At 44.6% G+C, this 15,477-nt stretch overlaps 1 protein-coding gene and 1 pseudogene across 3 annotated transcripts; one reads left to right on the forward strand and one right to left on the reverse strand.

Annotated features, from left to right (window-relative positions):
* Window positions 1–1,207: 1,207 nt before the first annotated feature.
* SAA4 (serum amyloid A4, constitutive) lies at window positions 1,208–11,794 on the reverse strand. Of its 3 annotated transcripts, XM_081533638.1 has the most exons (6): window positions 11,611–11,794; window positions 11,273–11,448; window positions 7,050–7,166; window positions 6,543–6,637; window positions 1,898–2,036; window positions 1,208–1,515 (listed from the first exon to the last, which is right to left on the reverse strand). In XM_081533638.1, the coding sequence occupies exons 4-6, from the start codon at window positions 6,631–6,633 to the stop codon at window positions 1,353–1,355; spliced, it is 393 nt and encodes a 130-aa protein (XP_081389764.1). In that variant the 5' UTR covers window positions 6,634–6,637; window positions 7,050–7,166; window positions 11,273–11,448; window positions 11,611–11,794; the 3' UTR covers window positions 1,208–1,352. The 3 variants fall into 3 exon arrangements, with proteins under 3 accessions (XP_081389764.1, XP_081389763.1, XP_081389762.1); XM_081533637.1 differs by lacking the exon at window positions 11,273–11,448 and having other exon boundaries at window positions 7,050–7,163; XM_081533636.1 differs by lacking the exon at window positions 11,273–11,448.
* LOC145522421 (mas-related G-protein coupled receptor member X2-like) lies at window positions 10,302–14,838 on the forward strand (annotated as a pseudogene).
* Window positions 14,839–15,477: the final 639 nt, after the last annotated feature.

Below are 15,477 nucleotides of genomic sequence, written 5' to 3' on the forward strand. Positions count from 1 at the left end.
GACTAAAGGAAGAGGAAAACATGTAAGAGTGAGAAGTGATGTGGATTGAAGTCTGGGTTTTCAATGTGGGAATTTATTAAGGAAGCAGATACTGAGGGTAAGGACTCTGCAAGACACTGTTCACGTGAGGAGAACAAGCTGTGGTGTGTCTGTAACCAGTCAGGCATCTCTTGAGCACAAGGGCTCTCATGCTGGAGATCCGTGGAGGAGAGTGTCCCCACCTCTGAACCTCTCGGTCTTGACAGCACATCCCTGTTCTCCTGGGGTCAGACACACCGGCCTGCAGTCCTGGCTGCTCACCTACCTCAGGTGTGACCTTGAGCAAAGTCCAGATCACTTACCTCTAAGCCTCATTTCTTCAACTGAGAACTGCAAAGCCTTTGTGGTAAATCAAATAAAGCATGTAGAGTTAGAATATTTGCAATGAAAGAAAGTGGTGGCCTCTATAATTACTATTCTTCAGCTTCCCACACCCCAGCGGAGTTTGGATCGCCATCGGTCTGTGTTCTGAGGAGGCTCCTCTTAAATTGCATTGGAAATATGTATCTTCATAGCTGACATTCACTCTAGAAGGGAAAATAGTGTTTTGTTTGACCCAAAGATAGTGAGGATAAAGGTAAGGGAAACTCATCTGAGAATGATTTCTTAGATAAAATGAGCTGAAATTAATTAACAGTTGAGTCAGGGGTTGGCTCTGGTGTTGATGAGAAATAATTGGAGTCAAAGATGCAGTTTCCAGGACAGGTGTCATGAGACTGGGCTTCCTAAAGCAAATGTGCCTTCTTGATTTGGGAAGAGATCTCTGGGGATAAGGCCTTGAGTGAGGTGGGGTCAGGATGCCACCGGCTGGGCAGTGGAGAGTCTGGACACAGAGAGGCCTGAAGCAGCAACACAATGACTGGGGAGGAAGAAGTGGGCAGTGGGGCTGCCCAGGCTTGTGCCAGAGTCAGGCTCCCAGCCACTGAGGAGCCCAGCGTGATGGCCAGTGCTCTCCCAGCTCAGGCTTACTCAGGAGGAGAAACTGGAGTCCTGAGAGTACCGGGGCTCAACGGGGTCATGTGAGCACAGGGAAGGGGTACAGGTGACCGGGGATTCCTGGGACCCTACAGTCACAGGCCCACCCTCCACAGAGCTTTAACCTTCCATATGGTGCAGGAGGCCTTTCTCCCCAGAGTCTGACTTGAAGACTCCAGTTTCCATCAACATGTTCAGTTCCACAAACATTTATTGGGCACCTCTGGGTACATGTCTCAGTTCCTGGGGTGACAGAACTCAGTGACACTATTTCCCTGTTTTTGGAGAAGTGATGGGTGGCTCATAGCTTAGTCCCTGGAGAATAGCGGGAGCAGGACTCAGTATTTCTTCGGCAGGCCTGCAGGTCTGAAACGATCTGGATCTTGGCCACTGCGGCCCCATTCCTCAGCTCTCCGGTTGGACACCTGGTCCTCCAACCCATAGCTGTCTCTTCCAAGGTAAATCTGGTGTAAGAATCCTTGAAGGTACTCCCCGACATTGCTGGAAGGAAGGGAGACAGGAGAATTTCAGCTGGGTCACTTGAGACAGCTTTGTCCTCTGACTCCTCTCTCCTCTTGCAGACAAAGCAGTGTCTTTGAGAGGAGGCTAGAAAAGCCCATCCTCAGAAGAAGGGCTAAAATATGCACCCTCTTGGCCAAAGCCCTGGTTCTTTGTTCTTCAAATGCCCTGAATCTGGCTTTTTTAGTGACCCCTCGCTTTCTCCTTAGCAGTAAGGGAAGACACCTCCGCATCTATATCCTGCCCTGGCTCTGCTGGCCATGCGGATGCCAGGAGAAGGGGCAAGCGGAGGAGGGGCCACAGAGCCTTCTGACTCTCTGGAAACAGACAAGCTCCGCTCAGCGCCCTCAGGAGCCCCTGTTACCTGATGATTTTTGCAGCCCAGACGCCCCCAGGGCCCCTTTGAGCAGCATCATAGTTCCCTCGAGCGCGGAAGTATCTGCCTGAATTCTGGAAATTGGCTTCTGTCATGTCCATGTAGGCTCTCCACAAGTCCGAAACCCCTGTAAGGAGACAAAACAGCAGTAACATAGGCACATATTGGAGAAGTGGGGGAATGAGACTTCTCCCCTACTTTTCAGATTTTGACTCTTGACAAAGTGGTTCTTTGAAATCATAGATTGAGATGCATATTCCTTACTGTGGATCGGATCTCGGTGTAACTGTAAGGAGAGACCTTTTCAGTGAGTTGGGTCGGACTGAGTAGGAGAATGGTGCTCTGGGCTGTCTGATACGAGGTTGTGTGTGCAGTGTACAAAGAGGTGATGGTCATATAAGGCATGTGATGATGGAGAATGATGCTTCATATGTACGATCAGGGACTATGTGAAGGAAGAGGTGAGAGGAGAGGGTTTTCCATTTTTTACAGCTACCACAGTCCAATAGAAAAGCGCAAACTCTGAAATATACTGACCTAAGGGATGAAATATTCTTTACTATGTACAGAAAAACTTTGCAATGGCCCCCCAAAACTCTTTTTTAAAAACTGACATTCAGGATATCTCTGGTGGTACAAGCATGGGAGTCCACCCGCCAATGGAGGGGACACGGGTTCGATCTCCGGTCTGGGAGGATTCCACATGCCACGGAGCAACTACACATGCCTCAACTACTGAGCCCAGGCTCCAGAGCCTGCAAGCCACGGCTTCTGAGCCTGTGTGCCTGGAGCCTGTGCTCAGCAACAAGAGAAGCCACCACAATGAGAAGCCTGTACTCGGCAACAAAGAGCAGCCCCCGCTCGCTATAAAGAGAGAAAGCCCTCGTGCAGCGGTGAAGACCCAGCGCAACCAAAATACAGAAATAAATAATTTTTAAAACCTGATAGTCAAATAAAATAGGTAAACAGCAAGGACATACCATATAGTACCTGTGTGTGTGCTCAGTAGTGTCCGACTCTTCGTGACCCTGTGGACTGTAGCTCTACGGACTGTAGCCCAGCAGGCTCCTCTGACCATGGGATTTCCCAGGCAAGAATACTGGAGAGGGTTGTCCCTTCCTCCTCCAGGAGATCTTTCTGAGCCAGAGATCGAACCTGCCTCTCTTGTGTCTCCTGCATTGGCAGGCGGATTCTTTACCACTGAGCCACCTGGGAAGTCCCACTATATAGCACAGGGGACTATATTCAATATATTGTAAAACCTATAATGGAAAAGAATCTGAAAAGGAATATATATATATACACACACACACTACTGAATCACTTTGCTGTATACCTGAAACGCTGTAAATTGACTATACTTCAATAAAAATAAAAAAAAATTTTTAAATGGAAATCTTTTTTTAAAAAAAACCCTGGAATTCAGAGAATACAATGAAAAATAGAATAGCACATGGGTTCAAAATCAGAAAGATTGAATTTGTCAAATATCAACACAAAAATTACCAAGAATTCAATTGCAAAATTAATAGCATCACCTCCAGTCCTGCACAAGGAGCTTAAATGTCAGCACCCCGTCGTAACAATTAAAAAGCTGAACAGATTGAAAATGCAGCAACTCTTCTTGGATCCATAAGAGGGGGAGGACACAGGGCATAGCATTGCTTCCAAGGCTGGAGAGACGAACAGGTGGACGTAGAGAGGGGAGGCCTTTTGGACCAGAAGCTCAGGAGCAGAAACTGGTGAGGGAACCCGTGTGGAGGTAGAAAGACCCAAACCAGAATTGACAAGTTGTGGGAGGTTCGGTGGACACAACTCTGAGAGTAAACCTCCTGGGGGGCCCAACCATTATTGGGCCCCATAATATTGTGAGAGTTACCTTCAAGAGCTCAACCAGATTCTCACAGAAAATATTGTTAAAAAATTTCCCAAAAAAAAAATTTCCCTTGGGCTTCTCGCAGAAGGAGAGGAAAAGGAACCGTTTTGAAACATGCCAGAGTTCTCTGTTCTCAATAGGCCTCCCTCAAAAAACTCTGTATTATCAGAATCTAAGTGACCTGGTGAAAGGAAATAACCAGCTCCAGCCCACTCCTGCCATCCTGCCCCAGTTGAAGGGTAGAAAAAGCCACAAACACCTGTGAAGTTCACAGTCTAGAGCCACAGGCTCATCAAAAAAAACTAAGACCTAGTCATAGGACTGGGCTTCCCAGGTAGTGCTAGTGGTAAAGAACCCACCCGACAATGCAGGAGACATAAGAGACAGGGGTTCGATCCCTGGGTCAGGAAGATCCCCTGGAGGAGGACATGGCAACCCACCCCAGCTTTCTTGACTATTGGAATCCCACGGACAGAGGAGCCTGGCGGGCTACAGTCCATGGGGTCGCAAAGAATCAGACACGACTGAAACGACTTAGCACACGGCACACAGTAATGCTTCCCCAATCTCCAGATAACTAAAGGCCTATTTAGAGCAGTTCTTTCTATCAGGTACATCGAGTCTGGCTTTTAACAAAAAATTACAAAGCATACCAAAAGGCAAACAACACAGTTAAAAGAGACATAGAAGGCATCGGAACCAGGCCTGGTAGGGATGTTGGAATTACCAGACTGGGAATTTAAAGCACGTATGATTAATACTCTAAGAGATCAAAAGACAAAGTAGTCAACATGCAAGAATGGATGGGTAACGTAAGCAGAGAGATAGAAATGCTAAGAAAGAAAAAACTAATGCTAGAGATGAAAAAAACACCGTAACAGAAATAAGGAATGCATTCTATTCTATTCTTATTAGCAGAATAGACACAGTTGAGAAAAGAATCTCCATGACAGAAGATATCTCAATAGAATCCTCAAAAATCAAAGGGCAGAGAATGAAGATTGCCAAAACCAGGACAGAATACACAAGCACCATGGGACAACTACAAAAGGTATAACATACATGTGTGGGATAACCAGAAGGAAAGAAACAGAGAAAGGAAGACAGGGAATTTTTGAAATGATAATGACCGAAAAGTCCCCAAATTAATGTCAGAGACGAATCACAGACCCAGGAAGCTCAGAAAACACCAAGCAGAATAAATGGGAAAAAAAAAAAAAAAAAAACCCTTTCAACCTCCCCTGCAAAAAATCCTCACTTGGGCATATACAGAAAAGCAATGATTTTTAAATAAATTCTGAAAGAAGTCAAAAGAAAATAAAAGTTACCTATTCAAGAACAAAGACAAGAATTACATGACTTCTCCTTAGAACTCATGCAAACGAAAGAGAATAGAGTGAAATATTTAGTGCTGAGAGAAAAACCACCAACCTAAAATTCTGTACCCTGTAAAGTTACACTTCGAAAGTTAAGGAGAAAGAAAGATTTTCTCAAAAAAATGAAGGAAATTTGTTGGCAATAGACCTGCCTTGCAAGAAATGTTAAAAGAAGTTCTTTAGAGAGAAGGAAAATAGGTCAGAAACTCAGATGTACATAAAAAAAAGGAAGAGCACTGAAGAAGAAATACTGAAGATAAAACAAAATTAAGAACAATACATGCAGATCAAAGCATTACAACAATTGACCGCATAATTTTCAAGTAGCCAATAAGCTTCATTTCCCATCAAGAATGGCAGGTTGGGGGCTTCCCTGGTGGTCCAGTGGTGAGGAATCTGCCTGCCAATGCAGGGACCCATTGTCCCCACAAGTATCCCTGGTCCAGGAAGATCCCACATATCTCAGAGCAGCTAAGCCCCTGTGCCACAATTACTGAAGCACGCGCACCTTCAGCCAGCACTCTGCAGCAAGAGAAGCCACCGCAATGAGAAAACCTACACACTGCAGCAAAGAGGAGCCCCCCGCCCCTCACCACAACTAGGGAAAGCCCGTACAGCAGCAAAGACCCATCACGACCAAAATAAGTAAATCAATACATCTTTAATAATAATTTGAAAGGAATGGCAGATTAGTTTTGCTTCCTGGCCCTATCTCAGTTCTAGTGTGGCAGATCACTGGGAATTTGCTCTTTTTATTGGGTGGATAGACATTAGGGCTTCATTTCCATGAGCTCTGCCTTGCAACCATTGGTCATTTGCTTGGGTACAGGATGGGATCCTCTTTCCAAGCACAGGTCTTCTCTTTCCCAGGCACCCTCTCTCCCTGGAGTAGGGCATGACGTTTATTCAGCTTGCCCTTTCACTGGACATTCCACCCTTGGGGATGTACCGAGTTCACAGGTAAACTTCAAGACTGAAAAATTTGTCATTTATGAGTCCCCACAAGTATTCTTGCCCAGAAAATCCCATGGACAGAGGAAGCTGGCAGGCTACAGTCCATGGGGTTGCAAAAGAGTTGGAGATGACTTAGCAACTAAACAGCAACAACAAGGAGCTCACCCCTTGGAAGTCCTGGCTGCCTTGGAAGTCCTACTCGCTGCCCACTACAAGCAAGGACAGGCTGGGTTCAAAGCGTCTTTGACCTGGGATCTGGAGAAGCCCATGGCGGGTGCTGAGTCAGACCAGCATGGAAGGAGAAACCCTCCAGTTCTCACCCATTTGTGGTTTCTCAAAGGAGCATCCACATCCGTGTTGTGTGGCCTCTGCTCAGAGTGAATCCTGGGGTCAGCTGGGTGTGCCCTTCATCCTCCGGGGCTCTTACCTTGCACAGCCTCCTTGAAGAATGAATACCAGCCTTCACCGGTGACTTCCATGATCAAGGTACAGAAAAGAATGCCTATGAAAAGCTTCATTGTGCTGATATGAAAGAAAGAGAAGATCAGAGACACACAACTATGATATATAAGATAGAGATATGTTTTGTGATTTTGAATTTCAAAGATAGCTTAGTTCCCAATTCCTATTTACTCTTTTTAGAATTATTACTGTAGGACAGCTTGAAATGGGTTTTAGGAAGAAGCATAAACCCTTAATTCTCAGTCCAGATCTCTAGAAAGACTAAGAGGGTTCTATCAGTGTTTTATTTGCTCGTGGCCAATCTGTCATCCAATAAAGCAGAATAAAGTAGATTCATAGCATTTCCTGCTCTGCCCAGCAGACCCAATAATGAGTAGAAAACACTTCTCCCCAACTGAAATTTATCAGTTATGGGAGAAAAGACTCTCCAAAGAGAAAAACGACAGAATTACTCCCCAGAAGAGAGTCTCACCTGTGCCCTTTCTCCAGCTGAAATTCAGCAGTTGGTATCTCTCCTGGCTTTGGTGATAGTGGGAAGAGAGGTCTTAAATCCAGTGTGCATCGGTGATGTCCCTCTTGCTCAATTCTTCTGTGTAAACAAATTAGCATATTGAATAATAGTATTTTCCTTATTCTCAAGCAGCTTTTTTCGAATGAGTCATTCAAGACATTTGTGTTCTGGCAGTTTTTCCTAATTGACTTATTCTCTTTTCAGTCGTATTTGAACAGAAGAGAGTTGTATTTGAAGAATCAAGTGTGGGAGGACACAAGTCCTTCTCCACTTTACTCCCTTCTCATCCCTGTTTGGAAAAGGGATCTCCCCCTTCCCCAACAGGATTACACGTAGGTATTATGCTGTTAAGAGGTGATCAATATGATTAGCAAAGAAAATGTTTACTTCTTTCTTGGGGTTTCTGTCTAAGGTACGTGAGGACACAGGACAAGCAAGATTTGTCAACTCCACCAGCAATGATATGAGGTAATGATTAATTATTCTGGGAGAACAGAAGGATAGGCATGAAGTAGGGTTTCTAGGCAGTACCCTTGATACAGATTAAAACAAAATAACAAAAAAATCTGTGTGTGTGTGTGTGTGTGTGTGTACATCCCTTTCGTACAAATATACATTGTTTTGTACTCTTTTAACTAAATATATATTGGAGGGCCTCACTGGTTTTTTGCTTATTTTAAAAAATAGCTACACAGCATTCCATTGTATGGATGGGCCATAATTTATACAATACTGCTGGCCATTTTAGATGTTTCTAGTCTTCTGTTAATGCAAATAACCATGAATTTTTAACTCGGTGTGTGCGTATGTGTATATATATAGATAGATAGATAGATACACATATGCTGCTGCTGCTAAGTCGCTTCAGTCGTGTCCGACTCTGTGCGACCCCATAGACGGCAGCCCACCAGGCTCCGTCGTCCCTGGGATTCTCCAGGCAAGAATACTGGAGTGGGTTGCCACTTCCTTCTCCAGTGCATGAAAGGGAAAAGTGAAAGTGAAGTCGCTCAGTCGTGTCCAACTCTTCGCAACCCCATGGACTGTAGCCTACCAGGCTTCTCCGTCCATGGGATTTTCCAGGCAAGAGTACTGGACTGGGGTGCCATTGCCTTCTCTGAGATACACATATATACATGTATATATGATAAATTTCTAAAAAAGGAATTATAGGGGAAAAGTGTGGCTCTTTACATTTATTTATATATGTTGCAAATCGCCTCCTGTCAGTAGCTCTATAAATCTTCACTCCCACAAGAAAAGTTCCACAGCATCTCCCAAACAACGCTCTATCAAACTTCTTGGTCTTTGAAATTTTGGTAAATAAAATATAATTCAGTGTAATTTAATTTGCATTTCTATTGTTATGAGTTTGGTTTCACAGTTTTTCCTCTGTATAAGAACTATTTGTATTTTCTAGCAAATGTGAATTCATTTCTTGTATTTTAATATTTGTATTGGTTTATTGGATTTTTTTTATCAATTTGTAAGAACTTTTTTATATAGAAAAAATTAGAACTTTATGAGTTACAAACACTTTCCCAGCTTATTATTTACCCTTTGATTATGGTTGCTCATGTTTACCAAAATTTTCTTTATGTTCTTGTCTTTTTTTAATCTTTTCTTTAGTGCCTTCTGAATTTTGTCCTATAGCTGGAGAGGCTTTCCTTGCTTTGATTTATAAAATAATTTTTCTCTATGTATTATATATTTTCTTTTTATTCAAAAATATTTAGTACATTTGGAACTTGACCTAACATCATTTCGAAAGTATATTTTCAATTTTATTTTAAGATGGCCACCCAGTTGTCTCAATCCCATTCATTGACTAGTCCCTGGTTTACCCATTAGTTTGACAGGCAACCTTTAATGCTAAATTACCATATACTCTTGTGTCTAATTCTGAGTTGCAAGAATCAATTTTTCTATGTTTGGGTCAGTACTACCTCGTTCTATTTATTGAGGCTTTATTCAATGCTCTAAATGCCTTCATCATTCTTCCTTTTCAGAGGAAGTAGTTGGGATTTACTCTCTATAATTTTTTTAACTTATTTTTGTATCCAGAAGCACAGCTGATTGATTAAACAATATTTGTGGCTCACGCAGCTGTCCCAATGCTCTCCTTGACTGTAGCGATGTTTCAACTGGTATCTGGGGTGTCCAGGAGTCCCATTCCACAGCTATATTCTCTCTTAAACCCACTCCACTTAGTCCTTCAGGCCACTCTTCATTGCAGCCACCTTGGTGAGATTGGTAAGGATTCCATTCTGCTAATCCAAAGGTCATTCTCTCCACTACTTGGCAGCATCTGACACGGCTGATCAATAACTGTGTCCACCGGGATTTGGATATGCCACATTCCCCTTGGTTCCTTCCATCCACAAAATCTGTTCCTCCTCAGTGTTTTTGTTGGCTCCTCCTCCTCCAGACTTCTAACAGATGAAGACCCTTTGCTGCACCTTCACCTCTTCTCTTTTCAGCCTTTCACATTCTGAGGGAGCTCAGCCAGGCCTTTGAGTGTAAGCTCCATAAGGCCAAGATCTTATCTGTGATTGCTCTTCACACCAAAAATCCATTGCTTGAAACAATGCCTGGGACACACAAGTACTTATTAAATATTTGCTGAATGAATGCATGGAAGAACTTGTTTGAATGTTTGAAACAGTTCCTAATTCAAATCACATGTTTAAAAATGATAAGTAGTTCAATAAGGCTATAGGATGGATTGAAGTCATAGGACATAAGGCTGCAAAGATTGGATACACAGACTATCTTGTCTAAAAAAATAGCAAATACTGTGAATTGGAGGGAGGAAGGAAAAAGACGTGTTATGTATGCTGCATTCTTCACATTTCATAAAGGGAGCCTCGTTATCCAGTTGTTAATATTGGTAAATTTAAAAATAGAAATATAATTCTACTATTCAAAGTTAATAATACTTGAAAGAAGTAAGAAGAATGGAAAGTATAACAAATGGTGGCCTCTGGAGAGTGGGATTTGGGAAGACTTCCCTTTGCATACATTTCTCAATCATTCTGAAACAATGCATTACTGCTATAACAAAGAAAACAAAAAAATGGGGTCAGGCCATGGTGAACTTTCAATCATCCTACAATAGACTGTATTCTCTAGTTGTAAATCCTCACTGTGCAAGTTCACATTGATTGACATTGCTACCCAGGCTCACGGTTGTCAATGACAGGTTTCAGAACAGCAATGACTCACTGGAAAGTGGACCAGGTGGGGCAGGATGAGGTGAGTGGAAGTGGGGCAAATGAGGAGATATGTCTCAATCAGGGATCACATCTCAAACAGCTCTGGTCTCTGAATGGCTCCCAAGCCCTGTACAGGAAATCACAAGTCTGTCCGGCATCTTGATAAATCTTGCTTGGTCTCCACTCCAGCTTCTGACCACATCTTCTAGTTTAGAGGACAGAGACGTGTCCTCTGGCATCGCTCAATTCCTAAGAGGCTATCCCCTTCAGCACAGGTGGAGGTCAGTTCTCCCCCTCTGGCCAGAAGAATAGAAGAAAGATAAGGATAAATCCCAAGAACTGTCTTATTGCCAAAGCCAGTCATGGGTTCTGCTCTAAGTTTCCATGTCTCTGTTTCACATTGGGATGCTACATGCAGAGGATCATGGTGTTTCCTTCGTCTAAAAGCAGGGGACATGGAGCTCTCTACTAGCATCTCTGCTTGCTGGCAGCTCCGATGGTGGGAGATCCAAATGGGGTCAGCCAGAACCTTTCTCCCTTCTCATCCATCTCCCCACACTCTCCCCTTCATTCCAACCATTCAGATCTGCTGTCTTGGAGAGAATGTTGCCTCTTCCATTAATTTAGGGAACAAGGTCACACGCAGGTGTTGTTTCCTGGAGCTGGACTGCTGGTACCCAGATTCCATTGTTTCGTGGCTTTTCAAAGTTTTCTTCTCTTGTGGATCTGGCAGGGTCCAGGAGGAAACAGCCCAAACTAGAATAATTGAGGAGTGTTGCATGAGGGGGCTAATTGCAGAGACAGGCAGGGGTTAGGGAAAGTGACAATGCATGGAGAAGCCCCCTAAGGCAAGCAGTCGTGAAACATTTCCACCTTGAGGTTTAAAGGGACCAAGGAAGGAGCAGTTAGCCAGAGAGTATGTGACAGAAGAGGAGAACAGGTTTTGGGGGCATATTTGAAGAAAATTCTTACATGAAGATTTTTCTCAGGCGCTCCTCACAAATAATGAATGACGGAGCAGGGAACAGTAGGAAAGCCTGGGACAGGGTTGCAGGAGACGGGGTGGTGTTGGGCCTGCTCTTCGCAGTGACACCCCAGGAACATCCTTTGACTCCTTAGGTCTCAACTTCTTCCTCTGTGAAGTGAGGCTATGACAACAGATGATCTTTAAGGAACATGCTAAGTGCCAGGGGTACAATAGTGAACAACAGGCGAGACTTAGTCCTTACGGAGCTTCCGGTTTGGTCTATATACATATATATATAAGTTCTCTCTATATATATCACACCAAAGAAAATAGATTCACAAACCATTAAGTGCCCTAAGCGGGGATGGCAGAGGTTCTGGCTTCCCCCCAACATCCTTCCATGGTCAGCCACTGCTGTGGGATCTTGTTTCTCTAAGAGAGGGAAACACGGATGATTCTGCCCTTGATTTCTCTCTGGGCCACAGCAGAGGACATGTCCTCTTCCCGCTTGGAGGTCTCCTGCCCCTATGAGTCTTCTGGATTCCAGAGCCTTTGTGAAGCAAGAAAGGGCTTCTGCATTCTGCTATCTGTTCCTAAATGACTTCCACTCACATCTTGTGTTCTCTGTTTGACTGCCTTCTCTACCTCTGTGTTTTGGAGTTTGCTTATGTTAGTCATTTTTCGTTTTGGTTTTGGTTTTTTTAGGCCACAATATTGAGTGCCATCTTGGATTTCCTTTGGAAGTCACTTCTCTGCTTTTCCTCCACATCCACGTATAATCAGCACCATAGTGGTGGTGGGTCTGGAGGGCTGATCAAAAGTGTAGACCCTGAAGGAGCCCTGCTGGGTTCAGATTCACCCTGTGTGAGACCAGGAGCAAAACACTCGTCATTATTGTGCTCCATTCCATCCTCTGTAAAATGGGAACAATACCAGTTCTTATCTCAATAGGACTCTTCATGGGATTAAAGGAGACCATACCTGATAAACTCAATCAGCTCTCCGACCCCCAGAGGTGAGCTAATGCTCTTTCTCTGGGTGAATTCTGCAGCAGCGTCTCTACATTCCAAGCCCTGCAGCTTTTTCGCTTCCCCTCATAGACTCACAGACTCATCCTGCACAAAAGCTCACTCAGCAAACCAAACTCTCCCAATGATCCCCCAGGAGAGAATATGGAGTGGGTTTCTGCTGCTCACACCCTGCACCCCACTTCACAGTCCCCCCAGACATCCCCAAACTTCAGATTTCTCTTTTCAGTGGCCCTCTGACCTCCCCTCACTTACTCTTCCTCCACTGTATGCAGCTCAGCCCCAAATCCTACGCCTAAATTGTGCACTGAAATGATTCTAGGTGCTCAGCAAAGCCTTGTGGAGTCCTCACTTGGAAGGTACCTCAGTGATCAATGTAGGTTATTTGGGCAGAAATATCATTCTAAACACACACAGCTCTCCACAAGAATGAGATCTTCATCGTGTTACAAATGTGTGTCCTAATGCCTTTAACCGTACATCTATACTAACTTTTATTCCAAATCCTCAACTTCATTAGGCTCCTGCATTCATTCATTCATTCACACACTGAATATTTATTGAGAACACACTGTGGGGATATGAAAAGCTCTCCCGTCTTCATGGAGCTGACACCGTGAGCCACTGCTAACCCACCTGGCCTGGCCACCCCTGCACCTCTCCTAGCAAGAGATCACATTCATCTCATGTCCCTAAAGCACAGTCGTCTTTCTCCCCAGTGGATGGACCGCTCATAGTCATGAGGGTGGCCTGCAGTCATCTCTATGTCTTCCTGACTTCATGCACCTGGGAGGAAATTTCTGGCCCAGGACAGAAGTAATGATCTGGCCCATTGCCCTCTCCTCTCAGATTCTATCTCAGACATTTATCTCTCCTCTTCAGGAAATTCTGGGGACTTGGCATAACCTCTGCGCAGTGAGTTCTGTTGTGGGTGGGCCTCCATAACACCCCCATGTCAGTAGAGGGCTTGTGTTGTAATAGAGAGAGCCCAGGCATTTGACTCAGAGAGAACTGGGTTTGAATCCAGGTTCCAGATTTCCATGGCTATACAGACTTCAGTAAGTACCTTAATCTCTGCAAACCTCTGGTTCTCTCCTCTGTGACACAGGGACAGTCACTCCCACCTAACAGGGTGGCCTTGAGAGTAAATGATCACACAGCAGGTGCTCATGTCTTGTTTGTGTTCCCAGGGGCACAGTAGAGGGTTTCTGAGCTTGGATCCAGTCATCCCAGCCTAGGGGACCAAAACCACACCAACGAATGGAAGTGACCAGGCCCTTCATCAAATCCTAGACATGCAGATCCCAACCGTGACCTTGCTGCCCTCATATCTGCCCTGGTCCTGGCACGAAACACCATGGTGCCCTGGCTCCTGGGCTTCTGTGTGCACAGGAAAGCCTTCTTCTCTACATCATAACGAGGCAGGGCTGGTTTCCTCTCCCTCACTTTCCAGATTACACATTTCCTGGAGGCACTCCTCACCTCCTTCCACTCTGTCTCCAGCTCCATCACGAACTGCTTCACCACTGTGCTGACCTGCGCCTACCTCGAGGGCCTGACCTTGCTCAGCACTATTAGCCCCGAGCTCTGTCTGTCTGTCCTGGGCCCCATCTGGTACCACTGCTGGTACCCAAGACACACATCAGCTCTCAAGTGTGCTGGCCTTGGGCCCTGTGTCTGCTGCTGAATCTTCTGGAAGAGAACTATTGTGGGTTCCTTTTAGGGATTTTGGCTGTGATTGGTGTCCAGTATTTGATTTCATCATTGCTGGGTAACTGATGTTCTTATTGGTAGTTCTTGTTAGCTCCAACCTGGCCCTGCTGGTCAGGATCCTCTGTGAGTCCCAGCAGGGACAGCTGACCAGGCTCTGCATGGTCATCCTGCTCACAATGCTGGTCTTCCTCCTCGGTAGCCTGCATTTTGGCATCCAAAGTTCTCTGCTGCACCAGCTTCAGGAGGATTTCAACATGTCCTTACATTATTTTAAGACAGGGATGGTCCTGTTAATAGCAGTGTCATCCCCATCATTTGCTTTTTTGTTGGCTCCACTAAGCATCTGAAGCAGGGAAGGCTGGCCCTCAAGTTGGCTCTTTTGAGGGCTTTGGATGACAGAGCTGAGGTAAAGAAAAGTAGAGGAAGTCTTCCTCAGGAAACCAGGGAAGTGTCAATAGTTTCATGTAGTGATTCTGTATTAACCAGGGTTCAGTCAGAGAAGTAGTACTTACAGAAGATTCTCTATATCATTGTGTAAATATGTACATATATCTGATCATACACAGTTGTAGGTTCTGGTTAGACTGTTTCTACAAGGCTGTTGCCTGTTTGTCTGATGCTAGAGCTTGAAGCCCACAGGACAAGCTAGAACTCAGGAGCATGAGCTAAAACCCATGAGAACCAACCAGAACTTGTGTCAGTCTCTCTCAGCACCTGCGGTTTTGCTGAAGTCTGCAGAAGTTGGCTCCCTTTCTATGGAGCTAACTACACACCTAGTCCAGGATTCAGAGAGGCTGCAGGAGTGTCAGGGGAAGGTGGAGGAGCTGTAGGCCCAGCTGCTGCCTCGTGCCAATGAGATGAACCAAGAGAGAAGCCACAACGCACATGAACATCCTGGTCCCCCAGCACCGACCTTCCACACATAGAAACAGTACAACTGCTGCTTCCTTTCCAGCCACCACATCTTTTGCAAACTGGTTCTTGATGCCCACTTTAAGTAGAAGCATAAAGGGAAAGGAGTTGTGGGAAACATTGTTCAGCCTAACCAAAGTGATACGTCAACTTCAGACCCATCACAGACCACTCCCTGTCAACTTAGCACCAGTAACCACCTCCCTGACCCATAGCTAATTCCGAATAAAGACAATAGCAAAGTCAAGCTTCCCACACATGATGTACTTATTCCATATACCCCTGAAACATACCAATGTTTTTCCACAAAGAGGATAAAGTCTCTTTTTGCTTTTCTAATATATTATGCTTATTCTTCTTCTAGTGAGTTATACTTCCTTTTTGAAATCCTATAACTTAAACACTGAGCTACACAGTTAACTGCTGTTAGTACATATTCTGTATGATGATAAAGGAATAGAGAAGAAAAATATTTATGAGATATATATGTGTATATATACATATAAACATTCACATTACAGAAATACTCACAATAGATGCTGCTGCTACTGCTGCTA

Source organism: Giraffa tippelskirchi, chromosome 10 (assembly GCF_054371585.1).
Source record: "Giraffa tippelskirchi isolate mGirTip1 chromosome 10, T2T-mGirTip1v1.2.pri, whole genome shotgun sequence".
Lineage (NCBI taxonomy): Eukaryota > Metazoa > Chordata > Mammalia > Artiodactyla > Giraffidae > Giraffa > Giraffa tippelskirchi.

Bases quoted from the DNA above. Each gene is read 5' to 3' on its own strand.
- SAA4 (XM_081533637.1), bottom strand. From the start codon at position 6,633: ATGAAGCTTTTCATAGGCATTCTTTTCTGTACCTTGATCATGGAAGTC. The intron at 2,037-6,542 runs GTAAGAGCCCCG...GTCTCCTTACAG, and splicing joins CTTCAAGGAGGCTGTGCAAG to GGGTTTCGGACTTGTGGAGA. The intron at 1,516-1,897 runs GTAACAGGGGCT...CCTTCCTTCCAG, and splicing joins TGGGCTGCAAAAATCATCAG to CAATGTCGGGGAGTACCTTC.